This window comes from Xiphophorus hellerii, chromosome 11 (assembly GCF_003331165.1).
Source record: "Xiphophorus hellerii strain 12219 chromosome 11, Xiphophorus_hellerii-4.1, whole genome shotgun sequence".
Taxonomy (NCBI): domain Eukaryota; kingdom Metazoa; phylum Chordata; class Actinopteri; order Cyprinodontiformes; family Poeciliidae; genus Xiphophorus; species Xiphophorus hellerii.
Window position 1 is genome coordinate 22,682,771 of NC_045682.1, and position 26,925 is coordinate 22,709,695.

The 26,925-nt window shown below is 37.5% G+C and overlaps 1 protein-coding gene across 1 annotated transcript in view; it reads right to left on the reverse strand.

Annotated features, from left to right (window-relative positions):
• LOC116728830 (FRAS1-related extracellular matrix protein 2) overlaps nt 1-26,706 on the reverse strand; it is a 70,127-nt gene extending 43,421 nt beyond the window's left edge. The window contains exons 1-2 of the mRNA XM_032577146.1: nt 21,413-26,706; nt 16,687-16,776 (exon numbers count right to left, since the gene is read on the reverse strand). Coding sequence (XP_032433037.1) covers nt 16,687-16,776; nt 21,413-26,387 — 5,065 coding nt within the window. The 5' untranslated portion in view covers nt 26,388-26,706. The remainder of the gene's footprint in view (nt 1-16,686; nt 16,777-21,412) is intronic.
• Between the last annotated feature and the right edge of the window lie 219 nt (nt 26,707-26,925).

A 26,925-nucleotide genomic window follows, 5' to 3' on the forward strand; every position in this document is an offset into this window, starting at 1 on the left:
TTTGTTATATTGCAAGGTAAGCATTTAAACTGATTTAGTATCAAAAGACCCTTCAAGGTTTGTATGAGCTAATCAGCCTTCTAATAGAAAAGAAATATTCAACTGGGAAGCTTGGCATTTTTGTGTGCACCTTACTGAACACCAGAGCAGTTAAATGCAAGAGCTACCTAAGAAGCTTAGAGAGAAGAATATACTTGGTATATTTGTCTTAAAGAGAGAATGAGACAGCCTAATTTTCATGAGACCACATCTGCCAATTTACCAAAAAGTACAAGGTTGATGGGGATGTAGCAAAGCTTTGAGAAAGTCGATGCGACAGAAAATGCCCAACCCCAGGTGGTCAGTCTAATTGTGTAGATGATAAAAATAAAGGCAAGGAAACTATTCAAACTGAACTCCAACATCAAAAGAAAGTTATTTTGCACCATAAAGAGATCCAAGAACATACCACTAATGACAGAAAAAACACAAAAAAGGGAAGGCAGTAATTTGTTGAAGCTCTGTTTTGGTTCTTCTTTACTTTTTTTTTTGGTTACTACTTTATTCATGGCATAAGAAACCATGAATCAGTACAGAGCATAATGAATCTGAAATCTATGAAGACTTCCCAGAATAAAACACACAGCTTAGTGTCTCTCATCCTCTTTTTGGCAATGCTTCATCGTTTGTCAGATGAGTTTGCTGGCCAATCATGAACCTTATTCACATTTTTCAAGCATATGTTTTCCATCCACTCAAATTTCCATTAATTTGTTTTTATCCTGCACTCTGAATAACCAGATTCTTTGGGAATGACCTTCAATGGTTTACATATTTAAGCTTCACATTTTCAACTGAATTAGAAAAATAAATTAACTTTTTGATGATGTCTTAATTTACTATAATGAACTTGTACAGAATACAGAGAAGAACAGAGATTGGTGTGGCAACATTACAATAAGGGCAAATTTTTTTTGTAAATATTTTTGGTAGTTTAATTATATGAAATATTCAACTAATTCCATAATTAAAACAAAAGTCTGAATTAACACCAAAGGATAAAATAAAACATCTCAGCTTGTGTTCATGGGAAGATACGAACCAATAATATGTCTCCATGTGATAGTGTTAAGCATCATATAGATATTACCTTCAGCTACAGCATCAATTTCACATCTGTTTGTTTTACAAGGTTTTTCTCTAAATGAAAGATTTTATGCCAGCGTAGTAGATTGCACTGCATCTTCATCATAAAAGGTCATAAAGAGATGCCGGGCAGAACTGTTGTTCAGTAATCCCAGTGCAAACAGGGTGGTGCTGCTCTGTCACATCCATAATTAAGAGCAAAGATGATTTCATCCATCTCCGCAGTCAACACCCATTCGCCTCAGCTTTTCTTTTTTTTCTTTTTTTTTACAGAATAAAGCTCTAACATGGTTTGCTGACATGGTGCTAAAACACACAGAAGAGGTGAAAAGTTCAGCACTTTCCAGCCTGGCAGACACATCCACAACATGCTGAGGTGAGGAGACTGCTAATATAATCAGAGGTCATGTATCCCCCTCTCGAAAGGCCTTCAGGCCAACTTTAAGTTTCACGTATCAGCTGCACATTCTGAATTGCACACGTTTACATCGCTCCGATTTCAACCACACTGCAAACTGCAACCCTGGCTTTCACCCATGATACTGAATGCCCTGTAAACTGACACACAAATCTTAGTTCATGTCTATGTTGAAGTTTGTTTGTGTGTATGTTCCTTTTTCGTGACCTCTCAGTGGGGGCTAGAGGCTGTGCACAAACAATAGGAATCTGAAGCAGCAGGCAACAGAACGCCTCATTCCTCCAGCCATTTAAAGGGATGAAAGACCTCTCACGTGTGCTGACAATACACAGAAGATGTCTTTGAAATTGTTCTCAATGCAGGAAAAAAGCACTCTCCACATTCCTTTTAGAGGTTTTACTGAGAAAAATTCAGCACACAGGTTTGTTTTCTTTGCCTTTTCTTCTCAGACCAATTTGAGATCATTGCTTCTGTATGACAAATTCCAAGGATCACGGCACCCCCGAGAAACCCTAAAAGAAAATATCTGATGTCTGACTGCCACTGTCTCTGCAATGTCTTGGGATGTACTTTACCCAGTTAATACTGAGTGCTGTAATGTCAGATGAGATTAGCCTCGAACTAAAAAGCCCTAATATTAAAAGGCATGAAACCCTCCTGCACAGGAACGTGAAAAGGTTTCATGCTGTGATAGAGCTAGAAGACTTAAACTCACCTCCCTTTCAAGTGCCTAAAAGATGTTTTTTTTTTATTTTCTCTTTTAAAATATGGTTCACTGTCTATGTTCTCATTTAATTAAGTTTTGCCGCAGTGGACAGCTATACAGAATTGAATTACAGAACTAAAAAATCTTGAGAAAACAACCCATTTTCACCAGAAAGAAACTACATGTGGTGAATGATGTCTCTAGTTAGATATGAATATCGGTTCTTTCCTGCTCTAGATGCAATTTCAACAGGTTTTTATTTATATCAGAAAAAGAAAATTAAATCTTGCAAATTTGCTTTGCTGTTGGCCTTGATAAACAATCTTTGTAATAAAATAAACATCAGAAAAACTTTAATGTTTGAAGAGGAAAGAAACAGCATCAAATCAGCAATATTTTTTTAATATAAATTCCAAGGCCACTCTATTTTCAGTCTTCTGTCACTCAAGATGCGTAAGTCCATTGAGGGAAATACTGTTAAGCCATATTCACAGTGACATTAATTGACACGTATGTTCCATATAAGTCATGCCTACTTTGGTTTGCAGCATGGAGAAGGGACAAGATTATATTTTAACATTTCTGGTAATTGTGAGTAATAATAAAGCAGTTATGTAAAGTTGACAGTTAATATATAGAAACAGAAATATATCACTGTGGAAAAACATGCACTTTTCAGAAACATGGTGCCTTGCCATACTTTTTCAAGGCCCCATAGGCTGATCAGAGTTGACTGAAGGATTGAAGTAAACACAGGTCAAATCTGAAGAAAATCTGTCAAAAGCTACAAAAAGGCAGGGGCAGATGTTCATCTTTCAAAGATGAACAAAGAAAATGTACATACAGCAGAACTACATTTGAATGGTTTCTATCAAAACATTAGGAGGACCCAATTAACACTCAGACCTAAATCCTATTAATAACCTGTGGAAAAATTAGAAAAATTATTGTTTACACTCTCCTTCCAATCCGACTGAGCTTTAGTGGGTTGAATTTTAAATGTAAATCAAGATATCAGACATTTCATTTAGGAAAAAAAAATAAAATCATGCATTTTTCCCTTTTACTTTAGATTTATGCACTACTTTGTTAATTATGCAAAACATCAATAAAATGCAGGGAAGTTTATGGTTGTAATCATGCTATGAAGTGAGGTGAATTTAAGAAGGTATGGATACTTTCTGTAAAACTTTAGACAACAAAAGAATTAAATGAGCAAATTAAATATAAAATATTAATTGTGTAATGACATTCAGGATCAATTTCAGTAGCAAATGTTCCCTAAGCATGGTGAAGCAACAGACACAGGCAATTACAAAATTTCTGTGGAGTCAGTCCTGCTATTTCTCTAACATTATGAGTTCAGTTGCTTATAAATATCACTTCCTGAAAACTGTTGTTACATTTGTTGTCAGAAAAATACAAAGTGGGTACAGCATGAGTACCAGAAATAATTATCATGGAGTATTCTTGTTCAAAGTTCAGTTCAAATTCTCTTAGAAGGCTTCTTTCAAGAATCTTCAGAAAATATAACATGTATATAACACTCATAGAGGGGAAGTCGTCACTTCCAGATAAAAAGGATGTATAAAATCTGTTGTCAGTTGTGTGTTCATAAGCTTGTGCTCTTGTGACATCTCCTCACTTTTTGCTGGATTGCTTTAAGCTGTTCCTATCAGGGACTGAATGAAGAACTACAGGCTCCATATTGACAAGACATTTACATTTCAGACATAAAGTCGATATCAAATAATTAAATGCAACTAAGTCAAAAGTTTCTCAAAAATGTGCTAAAAATGAATGATGATACATTTACTTTCTTTACTTTTTTTTAATAGTGTGGTTACATTGGAAAGTGCTCCCTATATAAATTGACAATATCGTGTAGCACACTGGTGCTATTCTTGTACAGTACATCTATGCTTCAGGTGTTGGTGTGGTGCATCTGTTCCAGAAACTAACTGTATCGGGCAAGCAAAGAAAGTTACCACCAGCACTCTAACTGTTTTTTCACTATAAAAACTTTCTGAGAAGCATGTGAAGTTTTTTGTTACACACTCTGCTAAGACATCAATATTTCAATATCAAAAGAGGCACAAAAGATCTTACAAGCACAACACTAAATCCAGATAGACTCTTGCTCAAATCTCATTTTCTGCTTGACTCCAGACTCGTAATGCCATCATTGTTGGAGTAGAGAAAAAAAATATGAAGACAAACTAGTTTTGAAGGTTTGGCGAACCTGCCCTGAGGTAATGGGAGTTTTTTGTGCACTCACCAGATTTAAGTACATTGATATAATCAAAACAAAATAATCAAATTATGCATTTCTTATAGTTTAATTGGTTGGCATTTTATAAGAATCTCAGCAGTCTTGACTCTCTCAACTTCTAATTTGCTTAGATGTTGTTTCATCATTTATACTGTGTTTGATCATTCCCTCCACAACTTGAATCACTGCTAATAACTTCAAACCGAACAAAATCTAGAGGTGAATACGATATTTATTTTACTGTTTATCCCACTATATGCACTTTTGGGCATAAAGGAAGTGAATCCCACTTGCATTCACCCAAAGCATGCACCAATTCAATTGCAGGAGATAAAAGTGGTGTCTGACGGAATAATGCATTGCTTCCAACCTGTATCCAATCGCCATTGGGCATGACTTTGCTGCTGAGACACCTTAAGCCATCTTGGACACAAAAAACCATAAGAAAGTGACATCTGAGGCAGAGAAACTTTCACTCCTTTGAAGTTCCTGTGATACACTTAATAACCTTGGGGTTTTTCCACTGATGTCTACAAAGACAGCTGTTTATGACCCTAGGCGTAGCTCAGAGGGGAAATCCTCGGGGAGGAGGAAGCAGTGACTTCCTTCAGGTACTTAAGAATAGCTGTATGCACATTTATCGTTCGTCTATGCAGAAGCTACGGCATGCCCATTATGCATGCCTTCATAGTGTCGGATGAATGACGACACCTATAAAATTGTGTGCTCTCCAACAGGAGTGCTCATTACAGAGCCACCACTCCAGGATCTCCCATTGGCTTCACTATATTATTTAAAAGAGGGATGAGTTTAATGTAGCCCATTATTGGCACTGCTGAGACTAAAACTTGACCCAAGATGATAAAATACCAACTGAAAGCTCTGGCTTTCCGTTTTCACTTCTTTTCTGCTGTCATTGTTCTCAGATATCATAGCAAATTTAGCAATATATATATATTGAAGTATTTCACCTGCAAACAATGAGGTATGTCTCCAAAAAAAGCTCAAAACCACTGAGTACTTTTATACTGTATGGTGAACAGACTGATGCAAACGTAGCATTACCTTACATTACAATGCTTAAGAGTTTGAAGTATGACTTACTGGCCAGCTAGAATTCATTATAAATGACAAAAAAGGAGACCAGAAATAATTAGATGATAGATGAAAGAGAAAAACAGCAAAGAAGAGGGATTATATGTGAATCCTTTCAAATGATCACAAATGTAGGAAGAAAAGGGCAGGATGTAAGTCAGATGAATTTACTGCAATGAAATAAAGATGATCAGTTTGTAGTTGTGCTCAGGTGTCAAGGGAGTCCAAGTTGTTTTATTAGTGACCTTTAGCTCATTTGCTTTGTTGGCTGTGTTATCTCTTATCTTTTTCTTCACAGAACTCCATAGAGTCTCTTTGGATATTTTCCTTCCACTCAACTTTTAGCTTAAACCCAACACTAAAAAACACAACTCCCCTACCCTTCTTTTCTTTAACAATGACTCATTGTGGTCTACCTTCTTTGTGATTATGATTATGTAGACATCAGCTAACATTTCTTTTTTTTTAAAAAAAAAAGGTTTTATTGGCTCTAATGGCCTTTATTTGATAGTGAATTGACAGGAAAGTGGGTAATGAGAGAAGGGGGAAGACATGTGGCAAAGGTCACCAGGCCAGGAATCAAACCTGCAACAGCTGCGTTGAGGACTAAGGCCTCTACATGTGGGTTGTGCTTAACCCTCCGCCACCACAGCACCACCATCAGATTTCTCTATTATTTTAATTTTTTTAATAGTTTTTTGTAACATTCTAATTTCCCTAGACATTGCATTTTGATTTTAATTTGTTGTAATATAATAAAATCAGATTAAACAGCAATAAATGTTTGAAATAATATATTGTCTTGTGTGTCATGATTACATTTAACATATCACTATCATTCTTTGAATTAAATTGCTGAAATAAATGAGCTTTTCAATGATATTGTGATGTATTGTGATGAAACTGTTTTTTAGCAAAACAAATAGCTTTAAAGATGAATAGAGTCCAGATCCATTGTTCATCATAGGGTGTGGTAATTAGACAGAAAAATATATGAATGCAGAAAAATCAAACATTGGTTGTCAGGCACCAGAAAACCCCAGTCGCACATGATTAAAGTGATGAAAAATCCCTCCACAACTCTCAAAGTCCGACTCTCTCATCTCAAGGTCGTAATGAAATGCAAATAATTATGAGAAACATAGCAGAATGTGCCATAATCCTACAAGAGAGAAAGTCATCCACTCTTTGAGAGACAGACACAGCAAGCACAGACAAACATGAATTTTATATCTTTGGTGACTGAAACAGAGTCAACACTTATCATAAGTCATAAAAGCGTAGTGGGAAATTTAACTGAACAAGATTGGAACATTAAATAATAAGACTGCATGTCACTGAACTGGTGGCTATAGATGGGCAAAAACAGCACTGAAAAAGCGAACATACAACAAACACAGATGGTGAGCATTTTAAAAGCACAGAAAATAAATAAATCACAATGAACAAGCATCTAAGACTGAAAGTGTAAAAAAAGAAACAGGGATGAGAAAGGTGGAGAAGAGAATAAAGAGAGCAAAGCTCAGCTGAGAGGAGAGAGTGACAGTAAACTCCTGAATTCAGACAGATAAAGAGAATTTGCTCCTATAGCCAGAGGATGTGTTTCTCTGTACTGAATCCTGACGTATTATCTTTTGGTTCGACACAGATCAGTGCACAGTGATTTAAACAACAGAAAGAGGCTAACTACGGAAAAGGTAAGCACATTAATCTGGCTCATTTGTAACCATGGTGACAGCTCGTTTAAATGTCTGTTTTTGGCAGGTTTAATTGATGCTAGCCACTGCAAGCAAAACAAAACAAAAACTTTATCTAATGTTTTGGATCTTTTGTTTATTGTGAGTAACATTACTTATTTTCAACTTTTGGAAAGAAGTGCACTTAACACACATTTACATTGTAAGTAAGAAGTTTGTATACTCAATAAGTGCATGGCTAATATTATTTTGGGTTTTTTTAATAATTATTTAAAACATTTTCACCATGTCAAATGTCCAGTTCAAACCACCAAAACGTGGTTGATGGCTACAAAAAGTGTTTCTTTGTAAAGTGGTATGGGACATTCAGCAAAAAAACATAGTGTGGGTGAACCCATAATCATCATGTGGTGAATGGAGAAAATCTTTTTGTTTAATTTAATAGCAGATGTGTGTGATATTATAATTCCACCTGGGAAGAAGATGTTTCCAATTCATCAATTGAATTGAAGAACATGACATTCATGCCGTTGATGAGTTTGTAAACTTCTACCCGGCAATCTAGGTCAGGGTTGCTCAATACGTCAACCGCTCAGGGTTTTGAGTTGATCTCGTCAGTAGGTGACAAACTGAACACCGCCAAGAGGCTGAAACCTGCGAGTCCTCTTCTGACGCGCTCATCAAAATATTCAAAGATCCAAAACATTTGTAACTTTATTAAAAAATAAAAAACGTAACAAAATGTGTTCAAACTAATGATCTCAGTAATTATTGTTGCATAATCAGTGCATTTCAGTTCAATTAATAAAAAAAAAGGCGACTCAAAGATCGACTCAGAGCAGAAGTTTAACTTAGCTCATCAACCACTGCTGTGTTCAGGGGAGAACTTATAATTAATAATCACGAAATAAATATCAAGCCTGATAACCTAATATCTTAACGGACTGAATGTTGTGTTTTAACGTAATCTCTGCTCGGCTTTTTTTCAAACCCTGGCCATTAGGTATTTATATCATCTTCTTACATGAGTTACCAAAGTATCCTGCATGTCCTAATATGAAATCTCTTGCAATATAAAACTGTTTATCTCAATGTGAGTTAGCAACCCAAATGGTATGATTTACTGAGGTACAAAAACACTTCTCAATTCACCTGAAGAGCTTCCCTTTCAGAACTAAATTAGCTTTTTCAATTTACATTTTTATTCAGACAAATTATTGCAAAGGATTTCCAACATCTGAGCCTAAAGCGAAGAAATAGGTATTTTTGTTCTTCTCAGAGTCAGAAAGTTAGCCAGGTTTTTGAAATATCAACTTTCTTCTAACCTGTGAAAGAAAATCTGTATGCACAAAGATAATTTGTCACTCTTATTTAACAGAAAGGGGGGCTAATAAAGGGGCGGACATTTTATCTTGACATTTTATCTCGCACTGCTTTTAAGAAGGAGGGAAAAAGGCCCTTTGAAGACATGAGAAAATATTCACAGCAATAACACAGATCTATTCTCCATCTATCAAGCACAAACAAAACAGATAAGGAAAATTTGTCCTTGCAGAAGATTTGGTGATAATTAGTCCTCTAACACTTGCAAAGTCATACACAACGCATTTTCCTACTATTAAGGCTGAATAAAGAATTCATATAATGTGAACTGCGTGCAGTGCAACGTGGATGAAATGCAGATCTAGAGGAGGCAATTAGAGTTTTAGGTGGATATGTAAATCTAGATGAAGTGCTGGTACTTATGGGAGCAGAGGGTGTTGCTGCTGGGATGAAAGGATTCTGCTGGAACAATCAATCTTGTTTGCAGTCAGCGGTGTGGGTTTAAAGAAAAAAATTGTACCTGATCTTCTGTTGTATATCCCTTTCATGCATGAATTATGATCCTTTGTGTCATTTTAATTTTTAAAATTTTTTTTCTTAAGACATGGAGCCTTGGCGAAAATTCAAACTGGGAGACTCGACCAGCTTCACCACATCATCTAATCACTACGCCCGACCGCAGCCAATCCGGACCGGAGCTTCACGCCGCTCCAGCCAATCGTCGTCCAAAGACACCTTCAAAAGTCCAAGCTACCCTGGGGTCTTCCTGCTCGTCAGCCGTGCTCCGACCCACCTCCTCCCCTTCTCCACCTTCACCATGAGGGTCGTCCTCCAGGATCCCTTGTGCTCTTCCTCTCCAAGCTCCGCTCCACCACCAGTTTCGGTCCCGGGGGGGAAGACTATCCCGAGCTCGCCGAGCAGACCGCCTGCTCACGGCGATCCTCGGCTCACGGTCTTCTGCCGGGTCCGAGCGCCAAAGAAATTGTACCATTAAATCTTTTTAACTGCTATTTTCTTCTCCGTGTGAGTCTCTCCAGATTGAAATAAAAAAAGGTAGGAAATTTTTTTTTGCAAAAATAATTTTTATTTTATTTTTTATTTTTATGTGATCAATTGTAATTTTGTCCAAATACAAAGTTGTTATTTGAAAAATACATCAGTAGTATTGTTCCTTAGGGGTTATCTGATGTCACAATATTTTTTTTACTTGCAAGAGTCGTCTACAGTACAAGGAGGGACCAGGTCTGTTCTCATGCTTTTTTGTCTGTCGGCCATATTGTATTTAACAAAAATAATTTCTTGCATTTGCAGCTGATGGCCAGTAGTTGATGGTATATTTTATGATGCATTAGTGTCCACTTCAGTGGTCTGTGTGCATTTATAACATAAAAATCCACAGGAAGCACAAGAAAATGGCTTTTAGATAGCTGTCCACTGTAGTGACCACTATGCATGAAAGGGATATAGTCAGAGATTTTGGTGGGAATTTTTTTCTTAGATCTTAAAAGGAATACAAACAAAATACAATATATACTGTATACAGTATTTATTTAGTGTCATTTTTTTACTTACATGGTTGACTATCAAAATTAAGACATTTTTCAAGATGTGGTATTGTTTTCCCATTGATTAAAATACCTGAACCTTTTTTTTCTTTTTTAAGCGTAATACTAGTATGCACTGACTGTTTAAAATAAGACAAGCAACTACAGTTTATAGGTATAAGTCATTCAAAAGAGTTACAAGAGATGTATTCATATTTTAGCCCTGGAACAAGCGCCCATCATCTACCAGCCATCAGAGGAGATGTTATTCTGGGGTTGGAGTTACAAATCCCTTACGAATCCCTTGGGAGCGGCTACGTATGCGACATTTTTCCAGATGAGCTATGAATTTAATACTTTCGAATGAGACACACCTTTGTATGAACTATGTCATGCTGTGAACAGCACATTGTCCAAAAAACAAAACAAACAATCCTCCTTTTACCACTTCCTGCCGTCTTCTTTGTTGTTTGTACCAGTAGTAACATCCAGCTTTCGATCAAATGACTCATGTGATGCAAAACAAAGTGTTTTTATTGCAGTTTTGCGAAATGCATCTATTTCAATATGGTTGAAACACCACCTCACCCTAGCGCAAAAAAAATTCTTGAAAAATGTGAAGTTTTTTAAATTGGCATGTTTCCATTAAGCAAATTTACTGTAATTGTATTCTAAGAGCAGGGAAATTTCCAAAACTCACTCCATGAGAAACTGAAAAATCCCCATCATGTAGGTAGTCTTGGCATGTTTTCTTTCCACTGGTATTGTCACAGTAGATGTTATTGTCTGTGAGGTCTGTAAGACTGTAAGCCTGAACCCATCTGAATGCTGTACATAAACTCTGGAGAAAGTTTGCAGCAAGTGGAAAGCTTAAAATGTTCTGGTGGCAATTTTAATTAGCGTGTTCCTTTCAAAAACTGGGGTGGGTTCTTTAAGACTTCAACTAATACATTTTGCAAAAGAACAAGAATCACTATTTTTTCAGAAATTCATGGTTTTTATATTATTTCTACGTTCCTACTCTGGCGACTTGTTCCTGGTTTTGCCATGTCACATTTATTGATCTATTTATTCATTCTAACTTTTCAGGGTTCAAAAGCATTTACAGAAACATACTGGGCAGAGTTTGCATTTAAACATTTTGATAAAATCCACCAACCTTTCAATCTTATTTATTTATATATAAATATGTTTAACTCAACCTATTAATGTATAGCTGATTTACAACAAATATGGTCCCAAGCAAAATAAAAAATCCAAACACCCACTGCCAAATAAATGTTACAACTGATTTGTGTTTGCATACACTTCCCTCACATTACAGTGAGTGAACTTCACAACTCATCTCAAACTGAAGCGTGTGAAAAATCCATCAGAATTAGCAACAGAGATCTTAGGTGTTCTTAACCTGATGGAGAACATTCTTCCTGCCACTCCTCGTCTGTAATAGGGCCACATAATTACCAGCGGCTCCCTCAGAGCCTTGCCCAGTTCATACGCCTAGGGCTCTCATTACCCACAATGCTGCCTGGGCTCTTAAATATCAAACACCTCTTTGTGCTGGAGGCACTGACTGCCCCTCAGCCTGCGGCAGCCCCTCTATGCTCGCACTGTTTGTGCTTGTGTGGGATTGCCTGCGTAAGCGTGAAAACGCACAAGTGTGAATCAGTGATCAAACTAATCTTGTTCATAACAGGAAACCTCACTTAGGTGTATATTTATGTTTTGCATCATCTTTGCTTCCTCTAAAATGATGAGCTTTGACTCACAAAATATTAACAACGTATCTAAAAATGTTGTTTTCCTCTGCAAATTTTAAATGCAGAACAAATTTGCTTAAACTCTTGAGAGGATTACAGAGGACAAAGGGGGCACAGTAAAGAGAAAATCATGGCCTTGACTATTTCATTTTATAAGCCTTCCAGATTTAACCAAAATATTGCCCCAGGAGAGGAAAAGAAAATAATATAAGCATTAATATAAGCATTTACTTGCATGGTCAATAACATTTCTTCTTTTAGCTGCATTTAAAAAAATGGTTATTCTGTTATGCACTAACACTTGCCTTTAGGCAAATGTCTAAAAATAATGGTGGAGGAAAGCTTCTATTCAAATAAAAAAAATGTCTATGATTAAAGACAGAACATATCTAACTTTCAACTTTTGTAAGTATCATCTAGAGTTTTTAAAACTGTTGGCAAACATATTAGCATCTAAGTCAGATTCACATTTCTACGTCTTACTAAAGAATGCAACTTTGATGACCCAACAAATTAAAAGAAATTACATATGAACCCAGTATTAACCTTTAATTATGTGCCCAGTGATACATGATGCCGTGTGGCTAAAAGGTTCTGCACTAATTGTCCTATGGGTGTGTTTGTGAAGTTTCTCACACAGCATAAGAGGTGCCCTCCAACTATGCATGTGACCGCATAATGTAATGCAAGCATATCTGGAGTTCATTAAAGCATGTGTAACTTTATGTTCTGCCAAATTAACTTTTTTTTCACACATACTAACACTAAACTAAATGGTACACACCTGCAAAAGTATGTTTAGATTTTTATCAAGCTGAGGAACTTGGACGGATGTACAGTATATGTTTTGTCTAATTAAGGAACCTTCAACTGATACATATCAATACCAAAATTATCTTCACAACATGAGCTTGTCTATATTTTCTCTTATTACAAGTACAAATGTTAGTGTATTGATTCTACAATGACAGAATCAATACACTAATAAATAAATAAACAGAAAATTGTTAACTATTAAGAAGTGAAAGGAAAGTGACACATGTTTTTTAGCAAAAATTTGAAATGTGTCAAGTGCTATACTATCTAACTACCTTTCCTCTGAGATCACACATATGGCACAATCACTAAATAAATTCCAACTGTTTGTAACCTAACTTGAGTATAAATCCAACTGTTCTCTAGATATATCTATTCATCTGAAGACAGGTTAGCTTGGAGAGCCTTATTAAGAGAAGCAGCCAAAAGGCCCTTGGTAATTTGGAGGACCTGCAGAGATTCACAGCTAAGGTGGGAGTTTGAGTCCACATGACAACTACTGTCCTGTTAGTAGTCCATCTGCTGGCCTTCACGGAAAAGTGGCAAGAAGAAAGCCTTTTTGTAAAAAAAAATGTATTGTGTGTGTGGGTAAGTAAAAAGAGTGTAGGTAAAGAAGCAGAGAGGCACCTAATCAGTGCTGTGCCTCTGTAATTTATCACATCATTTACACACATACAAACAGCTGTTAAATACAAAAAATGCAGACTAAAATGTGTTTACTGCCATCACTTTAGCGCCCCCTCACACTCGCTATGAGGTGAATATGGTTCATACTCAGTTTTTGTGCCACTGTTTTTATTGGTAGTAATCAGACAGGAAATGGTGAGAGAGGGAGAAGGGTGAAAGACATGCAGAAGAATCCCTAGGTCAGAAATCGAACCACGGACAGCTGTATTGCTCTATATCTCCACCACTTGCCACTCAGATGTTGTTCCTTAGCAATGACATAGAAGCTGGTCAGAGTTAGCCTAGATTTGGTTTGAGGTAATTGCAGAAAATAAACCATGAAACATGTTAGAGGCTGCACAGGACTTGAGACTGTGCAGCCTCTCAGCAGGACAATGAATGAATATGAACATTAGAATTACAATAGAACAAAACAGAAGTACCCTTTATTCTCCCACAGTTGGATAATTCAGGTAGCATCTGGTTTCCTCTGTTTGGTTTTATGGAAATCCTAAAGAGAATTTGCTCAAAATAATTATATAGATAGTATTTTTTTTCGGTCCAAATGAGTTTTGTACTTATTTCTCTTAAGTTCATTCTAAAATTGAAAAAGAGTCAGTTGGCTTAATCCTACAAATTGTTTTGGTTCACGCTTAAAAAGTTTCAGTTTTTACCAGAACTAAAATAATTCAAAATTTCCAACATTTTACAACAAAGAAACATTTTTTATATATTTACAAAACAAAACTTATTTTTAATGGATTTTGTGGTTGTAGACAATTCTTACTTTGGCTTTATTTTTATATTAAAGTTTATATTAAAGATCCCTGGTTTAGGTCAAAGCATATGCATTATGCATGCAAATGTTTTTGCAAGGTGATGCACGTTCCAACCTATAGAAATGCAATTTATAATATTATTATTCAGAAAAATAGGGGGTTGCAGCTTTGAGGTGATTAAAGATAAAATTAATCCACAGAGGGAGATTATGTGAAATGCTTTATGTTGAAATTCAGTGATTTATTTCTTTGTTTTGGTCATTAAAATTTATTGCTTTATTGATCAAAGTAATCATTATTTTCATAACTTATAAAGATCCTCAAATATAAAAACCCTTCAAAAATCAGCCTGTTTTGAAAGATGTTTAAACCTACAGGGTATTAGTTTCTTTTCCTTTCCTATGTTTTTATTTTTTTTATGCTTGTTTGCATCATTGCTTAATTTAAATTATACTTCTTGTTTCTCTTAATGTATTTAGCTTTCCATTGAGTGTTTTATGCTTTTACCAAGCAATTTTCTAACTCTACATTTTGATTTACTTGTGATTTTATCTTGTGATGTTCAAAGTATTTGTACTTATTTCCTGTAATTTACTGATGTCAAACAGATACACACACCTCTTAATGTCTCAATAAATAACAAAGTGGCTGCTATTGTAAGATGATTTCTTTGCAGGAAGATGCACACAGTAGGGATGTATATTCAATAAAATATGCTGATTGTTAAATTTTCATATCTTGAGCATAACTGGAAAATATATATGACAGTGTTTACCTGAATTGAATAAATTTGATTCTGGTTTTACAAGCTAAAGGCAGAGCACTTTGATGCATATTTAATAGTGACAATGCTCAATAGTTTCCTTTTCACATTTGTTATACTGACAAAAGATAAACTACAGTCAGCCTTAATGTTACAATCTATGGCTTATGTTTCTTATATCTTAAATGTACCTGGCTGTCAGAACTTTAAATTTATTTTCACATTAAAAAGGTGTAAAAAAAAAAAGACATTTGCAATTTTTTGTGAAATGTACATGTACACAAACATTATTATTATTAATGGGGATGATTCATTAACTTATAGAACTATAAAAATTATACTTGTTTGATTGGCATCACAAAAGATAATTATCAGATAAGTATCTGATCACTTCACTACTAAGTTTGACCAAAAATTTACAAAAACTAGTTTTCCTATGAGAATGAATAAAATACTTGGCAGCTGACTTACAAGTTGATCACCATAATTAGTTACAATGAAGAACTTTCTGAGACTGAGAAAGTAATAAAGAGACCCAGTAAAATTAGGCAAACTCTAAGGATTAATGTCTAAAGGCTGTTTGCTCTCCTGTCCAAGTCAGCTGACTTCTATATTTTAACCACAAATTACATTTATTTATTTATTTTTTTAACTTTTCAAACTATTGTGTCTTTTTGCTTATGTAAAAAACACCATTATTGTTATTACGATCATTGTTGATACTCAACAACTGCACAAACAATGCCTCTAACAAGTGTTTGCAGTTCACACTACTGAAAAAGTAGCACAAAAAGACCTCGAAGTCATGCAAAAGTCATTTTCCATGGCCTCTCTGAACTTCTCCCACGCTCATGTTTTTCCCTCAGAGACCACCCAAGCCACAAACCGCTTAGACTGCTGGTACCCATCAGATGCTTCCACAGGCCAAAAAGACCCACAAGAACTCCTTCTACAGCCTGACAATGTCTCTCAGCACCAGTGTTCAATTCTTTTGTTAATAAACTCATATATAATGGAAAGAATATATCTGTGTTTATTCTGTACATGTGTAGAATCATCGTGATCAGATGACGCTAGTGCTGGACTTATGCTTTCAGCTATTGCAATTATTTATAGTTACTCATAACCACAACTAAACTCCTATTGCTGCACAACATCAGTTGTGAATCATATCCCTCCTTGGGTCATCAGAGGTGTTTTCATTCTGTGTTTCTGGGATGAGCACTAAACAAGGCAAAGCAGCATTTAGTTTTTATGCTCATCAACTCTCAAAACAACTGTCGTAAAAATAAAAAAAAATAAAAAAAATACACAGGAGCTATTGGGAGTCGCAGCCGAAAACATTACTGTTAAAGACTGGTTTATCATTTCTATCTTATCTCTGTTTTTTTTCTTTGCTTAAAGTTTGATCTTTTTAGGTCTGTTTTGTTCATATCTTAGGTGTTTGATTTTTCCATCTCTGTAATGCTGTACTTCCTATAAAGCTTTTTAAGATTCTCTCAGTAGCAAATAAACTTTATTTGCTTTTCTACCTTAAATTACGTGTTAATTTGTGGTTGATTTGTTTGTTTTTAATAAATATTTACCCTAGGAAGAAAAGTCCTTATAGTCTTTTAATTTAAGTAATCTCTTTCTTTCGATTCATTTTTGATAAATTCACCAGAAATCGGATATTATGCAACTTAAAGTAGCTGCTAGCTGGAAAATGGTAAAAACTCTTACCGTTATCCTCAACAGAGAAGTGAAAGAGGTCCAAAGTAGCATTTTCTTCGCCCCTCAGTACATAGCAGATGTTCAGATTGTCGATATCAGCTGCAAAAGAAAGTTATGTTTATTTCTTAAAAACTCCTTTATCTTGAAGAGCTCATGTGACAGTGAAATATCTTTAAAAGTAAGAACAGATAAACTTTGAGATCATATATAAAAAAGCTGAGATAATAAACTATAAAGCAAAAAACATTTGACAAGAACATAAAAGAATGCAAATGAGGGTCAGTTTAATCTAAATGGTTTCATGGTCGAATCAATGTGAGGTGAGGCATGATGAAATTTTTAAACTGCCTGATAGCTAAGGTCTAAATTACACAAGTAGTAGATTTGTCCTTGACAGGAAATGAAAAAAAAAACATTTTTAATAAAGAATTTGCATTTTGTGATTAAAAAAACATTCATGTGATGTTTCATGCTGACTGCAGAAATAGCCTCAAACAAGCTTTTGAAGTTGTATCGCAGCCTTTTGGCTTGTTCAAACACTTCCTCCGTTCAAATAACTGTTCAGATACGCAAGCTGTCCTGCTTTAGTATCGGCTATACTAGCAGCAGGTCTCTAGTATCACACTGATTCAATTACTTATCAGTGCTCAGCATGAACAATTTCCAACCAGAGGAGTCATTTTTGAAAGTCATGCATCCGTAATCTGGAGCGATAAGGGCTGCAAACCTGATATCCAAAGCGGCTCAAGCTAAACCAAAGACACGAAAAAAGGGTTTAAATTCAAGACCCTTAAACCTGTCCATGTCAACAAAAAAAAAGAAGAAATGAGGGGATGGTGGATCTTTTAATGACAGACAAGGTAAGAATGTTAAGAATAGGATTGCACAGGGCACCACACATCTGTTTCCTGAACTTTGCTGAATTACAGGGCTGTGCTAGCACCTCCCTCCCCACCATTACCTACAAAACATCTATTATAGTACAGAGAAATCATCAATGCTGCTAAAGAGTCTTCTCCCAGCAAAGCTTCTTCTTAAATAATAGATGTCAGAAGAAGAAGGTTCATAACATAAAAGCCTTGACTTAAAACCCTTAACTTTTGACTCGGATGTTTACCAGTTATACTGTAGGTGGCCTCTTGACTGCTTTTTCCTTTCCATTGTTTTTATTATTTTATGTATACAGAACCTGTATGCATAAAATAATATACAGGTATATTGCCGCTTACATATTTTTTTGATTTTACTTTTTAGTCAGACTTTAAGGCTTCAGAAATGAGCTTCACAAGGCTTCACAAATTAGCAAGAAGCTAGCCTAAACAACCTGGTCTTAATTGAAAATATAATGACCCTCTTGATTAATCACATTTTTTTGTTTGGTTTGGGTAGCCACACCCAGGAAGACAGACGATAGAAACAAAAAATCACTTAAATAGATCATGACTGACCACAAAAAGTAGGCATGCTCAAAGCAACACATCATGCCCCAATCCAAAGCAATTTAACAACAGATGACAAGACAAAGTCACTGACTGACATATTTCTGAAAACCGGTTACAAAGCCATTTCTAAGGATTAAGGATTATGTGGCAAGTTAATAATCCAATGTCTTGAGGCTGAATTAAAACAATTCTGTACAGAACACTATGCCAACGTTTCACCACAGTGATGTAAAAGCTCACTGCCAGTTCTTACAGATGCCTGATGTCAGTTGTTGCTTTTTATATACAGTGGCCTAGTTGTCAGTCTTAGGGGCAATTACGTTTTCACATAGGACCAAGCTGATTTGGATTGTTCTTCCCCTAAATGGAATCCTCATTTGAAATTTGCATGCTGTATTCATTCTTTTGTCTGAAGTTAAAATTTCCTTGATGATTTGAAACATTACAGTGTGACAAAAAAAGCAAGAAGTCAAAGAAATATGTACGGGGATAAAAACTTTTAACAGAACTGTAAGTGATTATTCTAAAAGATTAGGCCTGCAAGAAGAGAATCCTCCTTGCAGGACAGACCTGAACCTAAGGACCTTACAAATCTAAAGTTAACAGTGTGAACAGAGGGCACGCTCTTCATTCATTATTTAAAAAGATCGTCTCTTGGGATGTGCCCTGGAAAAAGGACAAGTAAATAAAGAGCAAAGGATTGTCTCTTTCACCTGACTGCTTCTTTTGATGAGCCTGTTTGGTCTCTCTGACTCAATCTGTCACGACCCTTCCCTCATTCTTTATTTCTCTCATGTCACTTACATCCCCTCACCCCGCTTCCCTAGCCGCCTCCTCTGCACTCTCCTTCCCCTCTTCAATGCTGTGCTGCTTCTTTTGGTTTTTTCACTCTTGTCTTATCTGTGCCCTTTTTTGTTTGGAAGACCGCAGCCGCACACCGTTTGTAAGAAGTGTCCATCTCTTCCAGGCTTAAAGAGCTCTTTCTCGCTCTGTGTTCTCAGCTCATATTTTTGCTTTCAGCAAGCAGGTGAATTTTTGTACATGTTGGCTTAATTGCCATGCAATCATGATTGCGTTGCTTCAAACAGCAATCAGTGGCATTGTTGTCTCTGTGCATGTGTCAATACTTATCCATATTCAAATCTGTAGAGTTCCGTGGCAATGTCAGAACATTTCCAGGAATTAATACAAAACTTTACTCTGGATTCATAGCAAATATTTTTACAGTCAGTCTTCAGTTAGGAAAGGAGGAAGGAAAGCAGGAAGGAAGTTTAAAAATAAATAAAAATAAAATCCAATCTCTTCCCACACACCTGTTTCTTCTTCCCTATTTATCCAAACATGGAAAATGCAAAAATCATATTCTTCACTTTAACATCATTCTGCAGTCTGTGTAAAAAATTCACACACTAACCATTGTGGTGGTGGTCAATATATTCTCTATAATTTTATAAGACACATAGCATTTCAATACTTCAAACTGACTGGACCCAGTGAAATTTACTGCATCTCAAATACCATCCTGTCACTTTGAGCTCTGCACTGACCTTTTCACACCATTCTCTACCTCTGTCCTGCTTCATTTAACAGACCTCCAAAGAGAACATCAGATGTGAACATCACCCCGGGAGAAGCAGAAAAAAAAATTAATTATTCATCTGTTAAGTCTACAAAAACATCAGCCTGTAACTTTGGTCTGCTAATTAAGATTTGATGAGCAAGGCACATCTAAATCATACCCATAAATTAACTATTGAATTCCCAAGCTGGCACTCGTCACACGTACGAATAATTATAACCCCATAAATTAAAATCTTTGGGAAGCAGAGTGTGAAAAATTAATCAAAACTTACTGATTTACAGGGAATTTGAATGTCACACTATTTTCTTCAATAGCAAATCACAAGTTATGATGTTCTAATTATTTGATCACAAAAATATAATGAAAAGCAACTTCTCTGAGCAAAGAAATGTGACAATTATGCTCTCAAGGCACAGTTTTCAAACATTTTGTTTACAAATAATTTATGACAAATTACTAGCAGTACCAATTAGACAGCTACCTACCTACTGCTTGCCAGTGCTAGTTAGCTGGAAGAAAACATACTAAAATAACTTTGTCTCAATTACAGAAAAGACAAATTTGATTATTTTTGAAAATCTCTAAAAAACATAGACAGTCATGGAGTTAAATCTCAAATAACTAACCAGTCAATGTCAGCTTCACAAACACCCAGCGTTATTATATAAAGAGTAGAGAAGCAAAAATTAATCATAATTTGCACATTAAGAACTTAATATGCAGTGTTTTCTCAAAACTGTTGCTAACAAAAGAAAGACAGTAAATAAAAGGTATTTGGTTTTCTGTTCTAATTAAAAGCACTGAGTTCACTTAATACATTTACTGCAATAGTGTGAAACTTGGTATTTTTCCTAAAACCTTTTACGCTGTGAAAATGTCATGCCAGCCTATTACTAGTAACAGTGATTTATCTATAATGGCAATAAACATTCAGACAGTTCTGTTAGAGCAAGGGGTCTTCAACATGTTATTAATAAGCCACATGGCTCTATAAACACCAGTCCCCCCATTCAGTTTTTACTGATATCCCAAAAATTTAAGTTTTGAGAAATTGGTTTGAAACAGGCAGCCACAATGACTTCGTATAACTTTGGTCAAAAATAGTGTAGAAGTGAACAATGTTTTAAAACTTAAAGGTATTGATATTTGTAGGCATTTTGTATGCTTTCATGCAGCATCTGTATAATATTCAACAAAAGAATGTCAATAATTATTCAAGGAATCAGTTTTTCATCTTTTGTCGTTAAATTACAAGCTAAATGTGTTATTTTCTTAAGTTTCCTCAGAAACTTAAAAGAAGTTTCTAAGGAAACTATCAAAAAGTCAGATGTTTATCCTTTTTCTAGATCCTAAAACAAGAAATACATTTGTGGTTGTATAACTGTAAAATAAAAAAAATCTGATTTTAGGCACTTATAAAACAGAAGTTATCCTTCTTTAAAGACTTGTTTAGGTTTTGCAGCTCTGAACACACAATGGCAAAAATCATTGGAAATTTTGCTGAATCCCATGTTTGGCATATGGGTAAACATACATAAAAGATTTGGTGTAAATTTAAATAAATCTTTGTGCAACATTAACTTGATCAAAGAAATTCCTGTTATACAATTATTGATAACTTGCACTGAGAGACTGCTTCTGTACTTTTCTGGTAAAATACTGAGCAGAGTAACTTGTTATTATACAATTAAGAGTTATTGTCAGAGCTTACCTTGACTAAAGGCATCAATGGAGTTGTTTCCGTGTCCCAGGTTGATGATGTAGCCGTGTTTGGGCTGGGTAGTGATGTGGAACACCACCGAGGCCGGGATGCTGTCCCTGTCCTCCACTTTTAACACTTTAGGGCTGATGGGGAACCCCAAATGACCTGTGGCCAAAATCTTCAAAGTGGCTGCACCTTTATTTACCACAATCTGAGGGACTCCATTGTCTATTGCCACAATTGTAATCTTCATAGTCTGAGGACGTCTTGTCTCAAAAATTGTGTTGGGGAAAACATAGAAGTCTGTGTGTGTGCCATCAGTGACAGTGAAGGAGAATGAGTCGTCTAGTGTTTCAGTTCCATCGTGTTTGTAGCTGATGAGGTTTTCGTTGAGGTCTTGTTTTGTAAAGCTGGCAACAGGTGTAGACTGATTGTACAGCACCTTGCCATGAACAGGCAACTGGGTTATTGTAAATTTAATCAATTTCTCAGCAGTGTCCTGATCTTCAGCAGTTAGCTCGAAGGGTGTGATTAATTTCAGTTGACCTTCAGTGACAATTAGACTATTTATAGTCACAACTGGTTTCTTGTTATCTACATCCACAATAGATATTCTAAATGTTCTGAAAATGGGATTGTACCCATCTGTGACTTCAAACTCAAAACTGTCCATTTTTACCTCATCATCAGAGGTGTGAATGTAAAAAATCTTGCTGCCTGCTAACTGAAGTTGAGTAAAAGATCCAATAGGTATCCCAGGAGTGTCTGTGCACTCAAGGTGCCCCCTGACTGGGGCCCGTGTGACAGTAAAAACTAATTTCTCGTCAGGACTGTTGAGATCTGAGGTGCTTAGAAGATCTGTGGATAAGGTCACCCTGCCACCTTCTCTTAGAGATACACCTTTACTGATCACATCTGGGAATACGACGTCAATGCTGCCCACAGTGATATAGAAGTAACGATCTATGAGTGAATTTATTCCATCAGTCACATCAAATTTGATTAAGTCTCTGAAGCCATCTTGTCCATTGTGTGTGTACAATATGAGTCCTACATCAAGTTCAGATTGTGTGAAATTCATGCCAAGTGTGATGTTCTCAAGAAACCCGAATGGTGTTTTTCTCTGCAGGAGACCCTGGCCAGGCCCAAATCGGATTATATATGTTAGCGTGCTGTCTTCAGAATCTAAATCTGTTGCTTTGAGGATTTTATTATTAATCTCCTTCGTCTCTCCAACTTCCACCTCCAGGCCATCATTGATAGCCATCCTGGGGGTCTCATCATCAACAGGGATGATCATAATAACGGCTGTTTTCTGCACAGAATACTTTCCATCTGTCACAATGATATCAAAGCTGTCCTCCGTTGTCTCTGAGTCATCGTGCTCATAAATAATACTCGACGCCTCTCTAATCTCTTCTAAGGTGAAGTTAGACACCAAAACAGAGCCCGTGGATAGCTGATTTACAATGGCACCATGTTTGGGAGGTTTGGAGATGATGAACATCAGCTCCTCAGGTGGAAAATCAGCATCTGCTCCATTCAGAATCGGAGGGTCGATGATAATGTTCATCCCCTCCATCACAACTATCTCCCTTAAATAAATCTCTGGCTTTTCATCATTTGCTGGGATGATAATGATTGGAAAGAAATGGTTCTCTGAGAAATTGATGCCATCAGAGCACCTAAATGTGAACCGATCCTCCACTGGCTCTACCCCCCTGTGAATGCTCTGCACATAGAAGATATTTCCCTCCCTTATGTCTCTTAGAGTAAATGCACTGATAGCTGTTCCTGACCTTGACTTCTCTGAGCCTGGAGCAGGGGATATATTTTCTACATAGCCTGCAATGGGCTGCACAATGACAGTGCAAAGGATGTCATCTGTTGGAGTGTCATTATCATCAGCGTTCAAGTGCTGAGAGCCAATACCATATTTCTCTCCTTCAATAACGCTGAACTGGAGCCCAACTCCAATCTCAGGGGCCTGATTGTCAACAGGCAGGACAGCAACTTGTATATGGACTCCACTGACTATATTGCCCCCTACTGTCCAATCATCAGACATGTCTGTGAGGGTCAAATTAAATCCGTCTTGCTGTGAGAAGAGACCTATCTCACCACCAGTGTGTGCATACACAACTTCCCCATTAATTATGTCAGCTTGTGTAAACCTTGCAGCAGGCACTCCTTTAACTAATATTTCCCCAAAGACTGGGGGATCTTCCATAATAAATGTCAGCTGGAAATCATCAGTATCATCATCATGGCCTTGAATCACATTTGCTGTGATTTCTGCCACACCATTTTCCAGCACGTCCATGTGAGACCCAATTGTTCCTGAGGGGAGTCTGATGGAGGGAGTTTCATCATCAATGGGCTTTACAATAACTTTAACTGTCACAGTCAGAACATGTACCCCATCACTGATATCAAGCTGAAAATCATCGCCCACTGTCTCCTCCCCACTGTGAATATATGATATTTTCCCCTCTGAGATGTCATCAAGTTTGAAAATCCTGTTTTTCTCCAGGTCAGTGAATACAGCCTTAATCTGGCCATGTTTAGGTGGTCGACTCAGAGCAAAAGTTATCTTTTCCCTTTCTGTATCAAGGTCTTGGGCATCCAGCTCTGCAGCGGTTATAATGTGCATTCCGCCTTCAAACACGGTAAAACCGGTGTTTGTGATTTGCGGTGGGTTGTTATTGACTGGCTGCAGAAAGACTGTGAACATCCCCTCTACACTGTTCCCTGCCGTGTCTTCGACGGTGTAACGGAACTGTGCTACGTGGGCTGTGATTCCCAGTTCCACGTTTGGGGGCGCATAGGATATCTTATGATGGTTTATTTGAGCTTGTGTAAACTCTGTCACTTCAGAGTCAGGACGATCTGTCAACACTAATGATCCAAATACAATGGGGTTATTTTCATCTGTATCAGTTGGAGCCTGGATGAGTGTATATTTGAGGTCACGATCCTCTGAGTCCATATCACTGTAACGGAGGACCTCTTTAGTGAATTGAGTGAGTTCATACTCCTCAACAGTCATCTGCAGGGTAGTGCCGGGGTACAGCTCAGGGGACACGTCGTCAATCGGTAAAACACGAATTACAAATATACTATCTCCAGATAAATTAGGTGGGTCATTGTCATCCTGAACAGTGAACATAAACTGATCCATGATTGTTTCTATGCTGTGGGGACCTGTGTGCCTGTAAAACAACTTTCCATCTGTGATGTCTTTCTGAAGCCATTCTGTCACCTCCTTCTCATACATTTCATCCTCAGCATTAAATTTCCAAGAGGAGGGGTCCTCCGGGGCATCTGACTGTCGAAGGAGCACAGTTCCGATTGTGGAAAAAGGGGGAATAATGGTAAATTTAATTGTTGAGTCTTCAGAGTCAATATCAGCAGCACTGAGCACGAGAGGCGATATGGGAATCGTTTGGTGTTTGAAAAGCACTATACCCATGTTTGCATTGATGATTGGTGACTCATCATCGGTGGGAACAATAGTGATGGGAAAGAGAAATTCAACTTCATTTTTCCCATCTGTCATCTTGAACACAATATTGTCACTGTATGTGTCGCTGCCATCATGCTGATAGACAACAGCCCCTGTTGTGAGGTCAGCAGGTGTGAAAAATTTTCTCTGAGAGCCCAGCACCATGAGCCCCCCATGCCGTAGGCCGTCCACCACTGTAACTATGACAGAGTCCAGGTTGTCCTCGTCGCTGATCTCCAAGTTGTGTGTGCTGATGAGAGGCCGTGACTGGCCCTCATACAGCAGCTGACCCGTGTTACGCGTCACAACAGGGGCCAAAGTGTTCATCGGCTTCACAACAATCATAAAAGCAAATGTGTCAGAGAGAGCCCCCTCCGTGTCTATCACCTCAAATTCCAGCTGAAAAATCCTTTCTGTGTCCGAGTCCAGAGAAGGTGGAACATAAGCTATTTTCAAATCTTGCAGGTCTTTCTGGTAGAAGGAGGTGATTGGAAGGTTTCTGTCATCTGTGCTGACTATGTAACCCTCTTCATAAGATAAGGGAGTACTGATGTTAAAAATAAGCTCTTCTGGGTCTGACTCTGTATCCTCAGCAGCCAGCATGTCAGGGGTGAGGGCTGTCATCACAAACTGGCTCACCTCCATCATCATCATGGTTACAAAGCTGGGTTTGGGGGGAGTGTTCTCCTCTCCATCTCTGATGCGAACCATAAGATGGAAATACTCCTGCTTCACCAGGTTCCCTTCTTTATCGTGGAGCTCTACAACCATAGGAACATAATCCCTGTTTGGAGTTTTACGATTAAACGTGTGCTCGTAGCGTATTTCCGCTTGTATGAATTCATCACAGTCCATCACTGTGGAAAGTTTACTTCCCTCAATGAGTTTTCCATATCTGGGCAGTGTGCTGGCGCCGGATAAGGATGCCACTTCGCATTTGTAATTCACTCTATCATAAGTAAACTCTAGTATCTTCATATCGATAGGATTACTAATCCCTTTAAGACGATCAACAGTGAGTGGCACGTTTTTGGTGAGTAACTCCATCTGCGTAAAAACTACTTCCACCTCCATCATGAACGGGATAATAACAGTTTCGGTTTGAGCATCATACCTGAGCTGCAGCCGCACTCTATCCCTGGCCGGACTCCTGGAGCCGTAGTGAGAATATATCACGTCGCTCGGACCAAAATCACATGGAAACTTTTTGGGAGAGAGGTGCCCCGGTCTCTGTGTGAGCGGGTCATTGTCCAGCACGGTGATGCTGCACCGGTCTCCCGGCTGCGTCTGAACCACCAGGTCGTTGATGGGGTCGATGAAGACCGACCTTCCGAAAGGCACGCGTATTCCGTTGTTGGCCACCAGGATTGCGTCCTCCGACAGCTCGGACCGGAGCGCGTAAAATAACCCGGAGCTGTTGGGCTGCGCTAAAACAAAACCTGTTACTGAAAAGCACAGGAGAAGTCCGCGGAGCAGCATCTTCGCGTCCGAAAACAGTGACGCTGTCGATGTGCAGCCGTGCAGTGCCCACCCAGGCTGTTTCACTCGAAAAGAATCAAATCCCAAGAAATGATGGGAGTCAGATGGATGTGACTCCCGCACATCTATCCGTCCGAAGCATCCACATACTCAGCCTCCACAGCGCACAACAGTTTTAACTTCATGCTCCAGAGAAGCACTGGCTGAGCTGCTCCCGCCCATCCCTGCACATATTGGAGGATTTCTGAAGGCTTGTGGACTCACCAGCATCGCCAATGGGCACTACACTTGACAGTCACCAAAAGAGGTTGGATTAGGAAGATGAGCTGAATTACTTCCACCGGATATAATTGACTTGGCACAACACCCATTATCGGCTTTCTCACTTTGCAAAGTGATAAGATAAAATATGACATATCACAATGAAGGTGTTCTTAGTTGTATTTTGCAAAACACAGATACCTTAAGTACAATGATCAATTAGACTTTTACTTTAAATCAATGGTGTATGTCCCCTCTTATCAAAACGGATTGAATT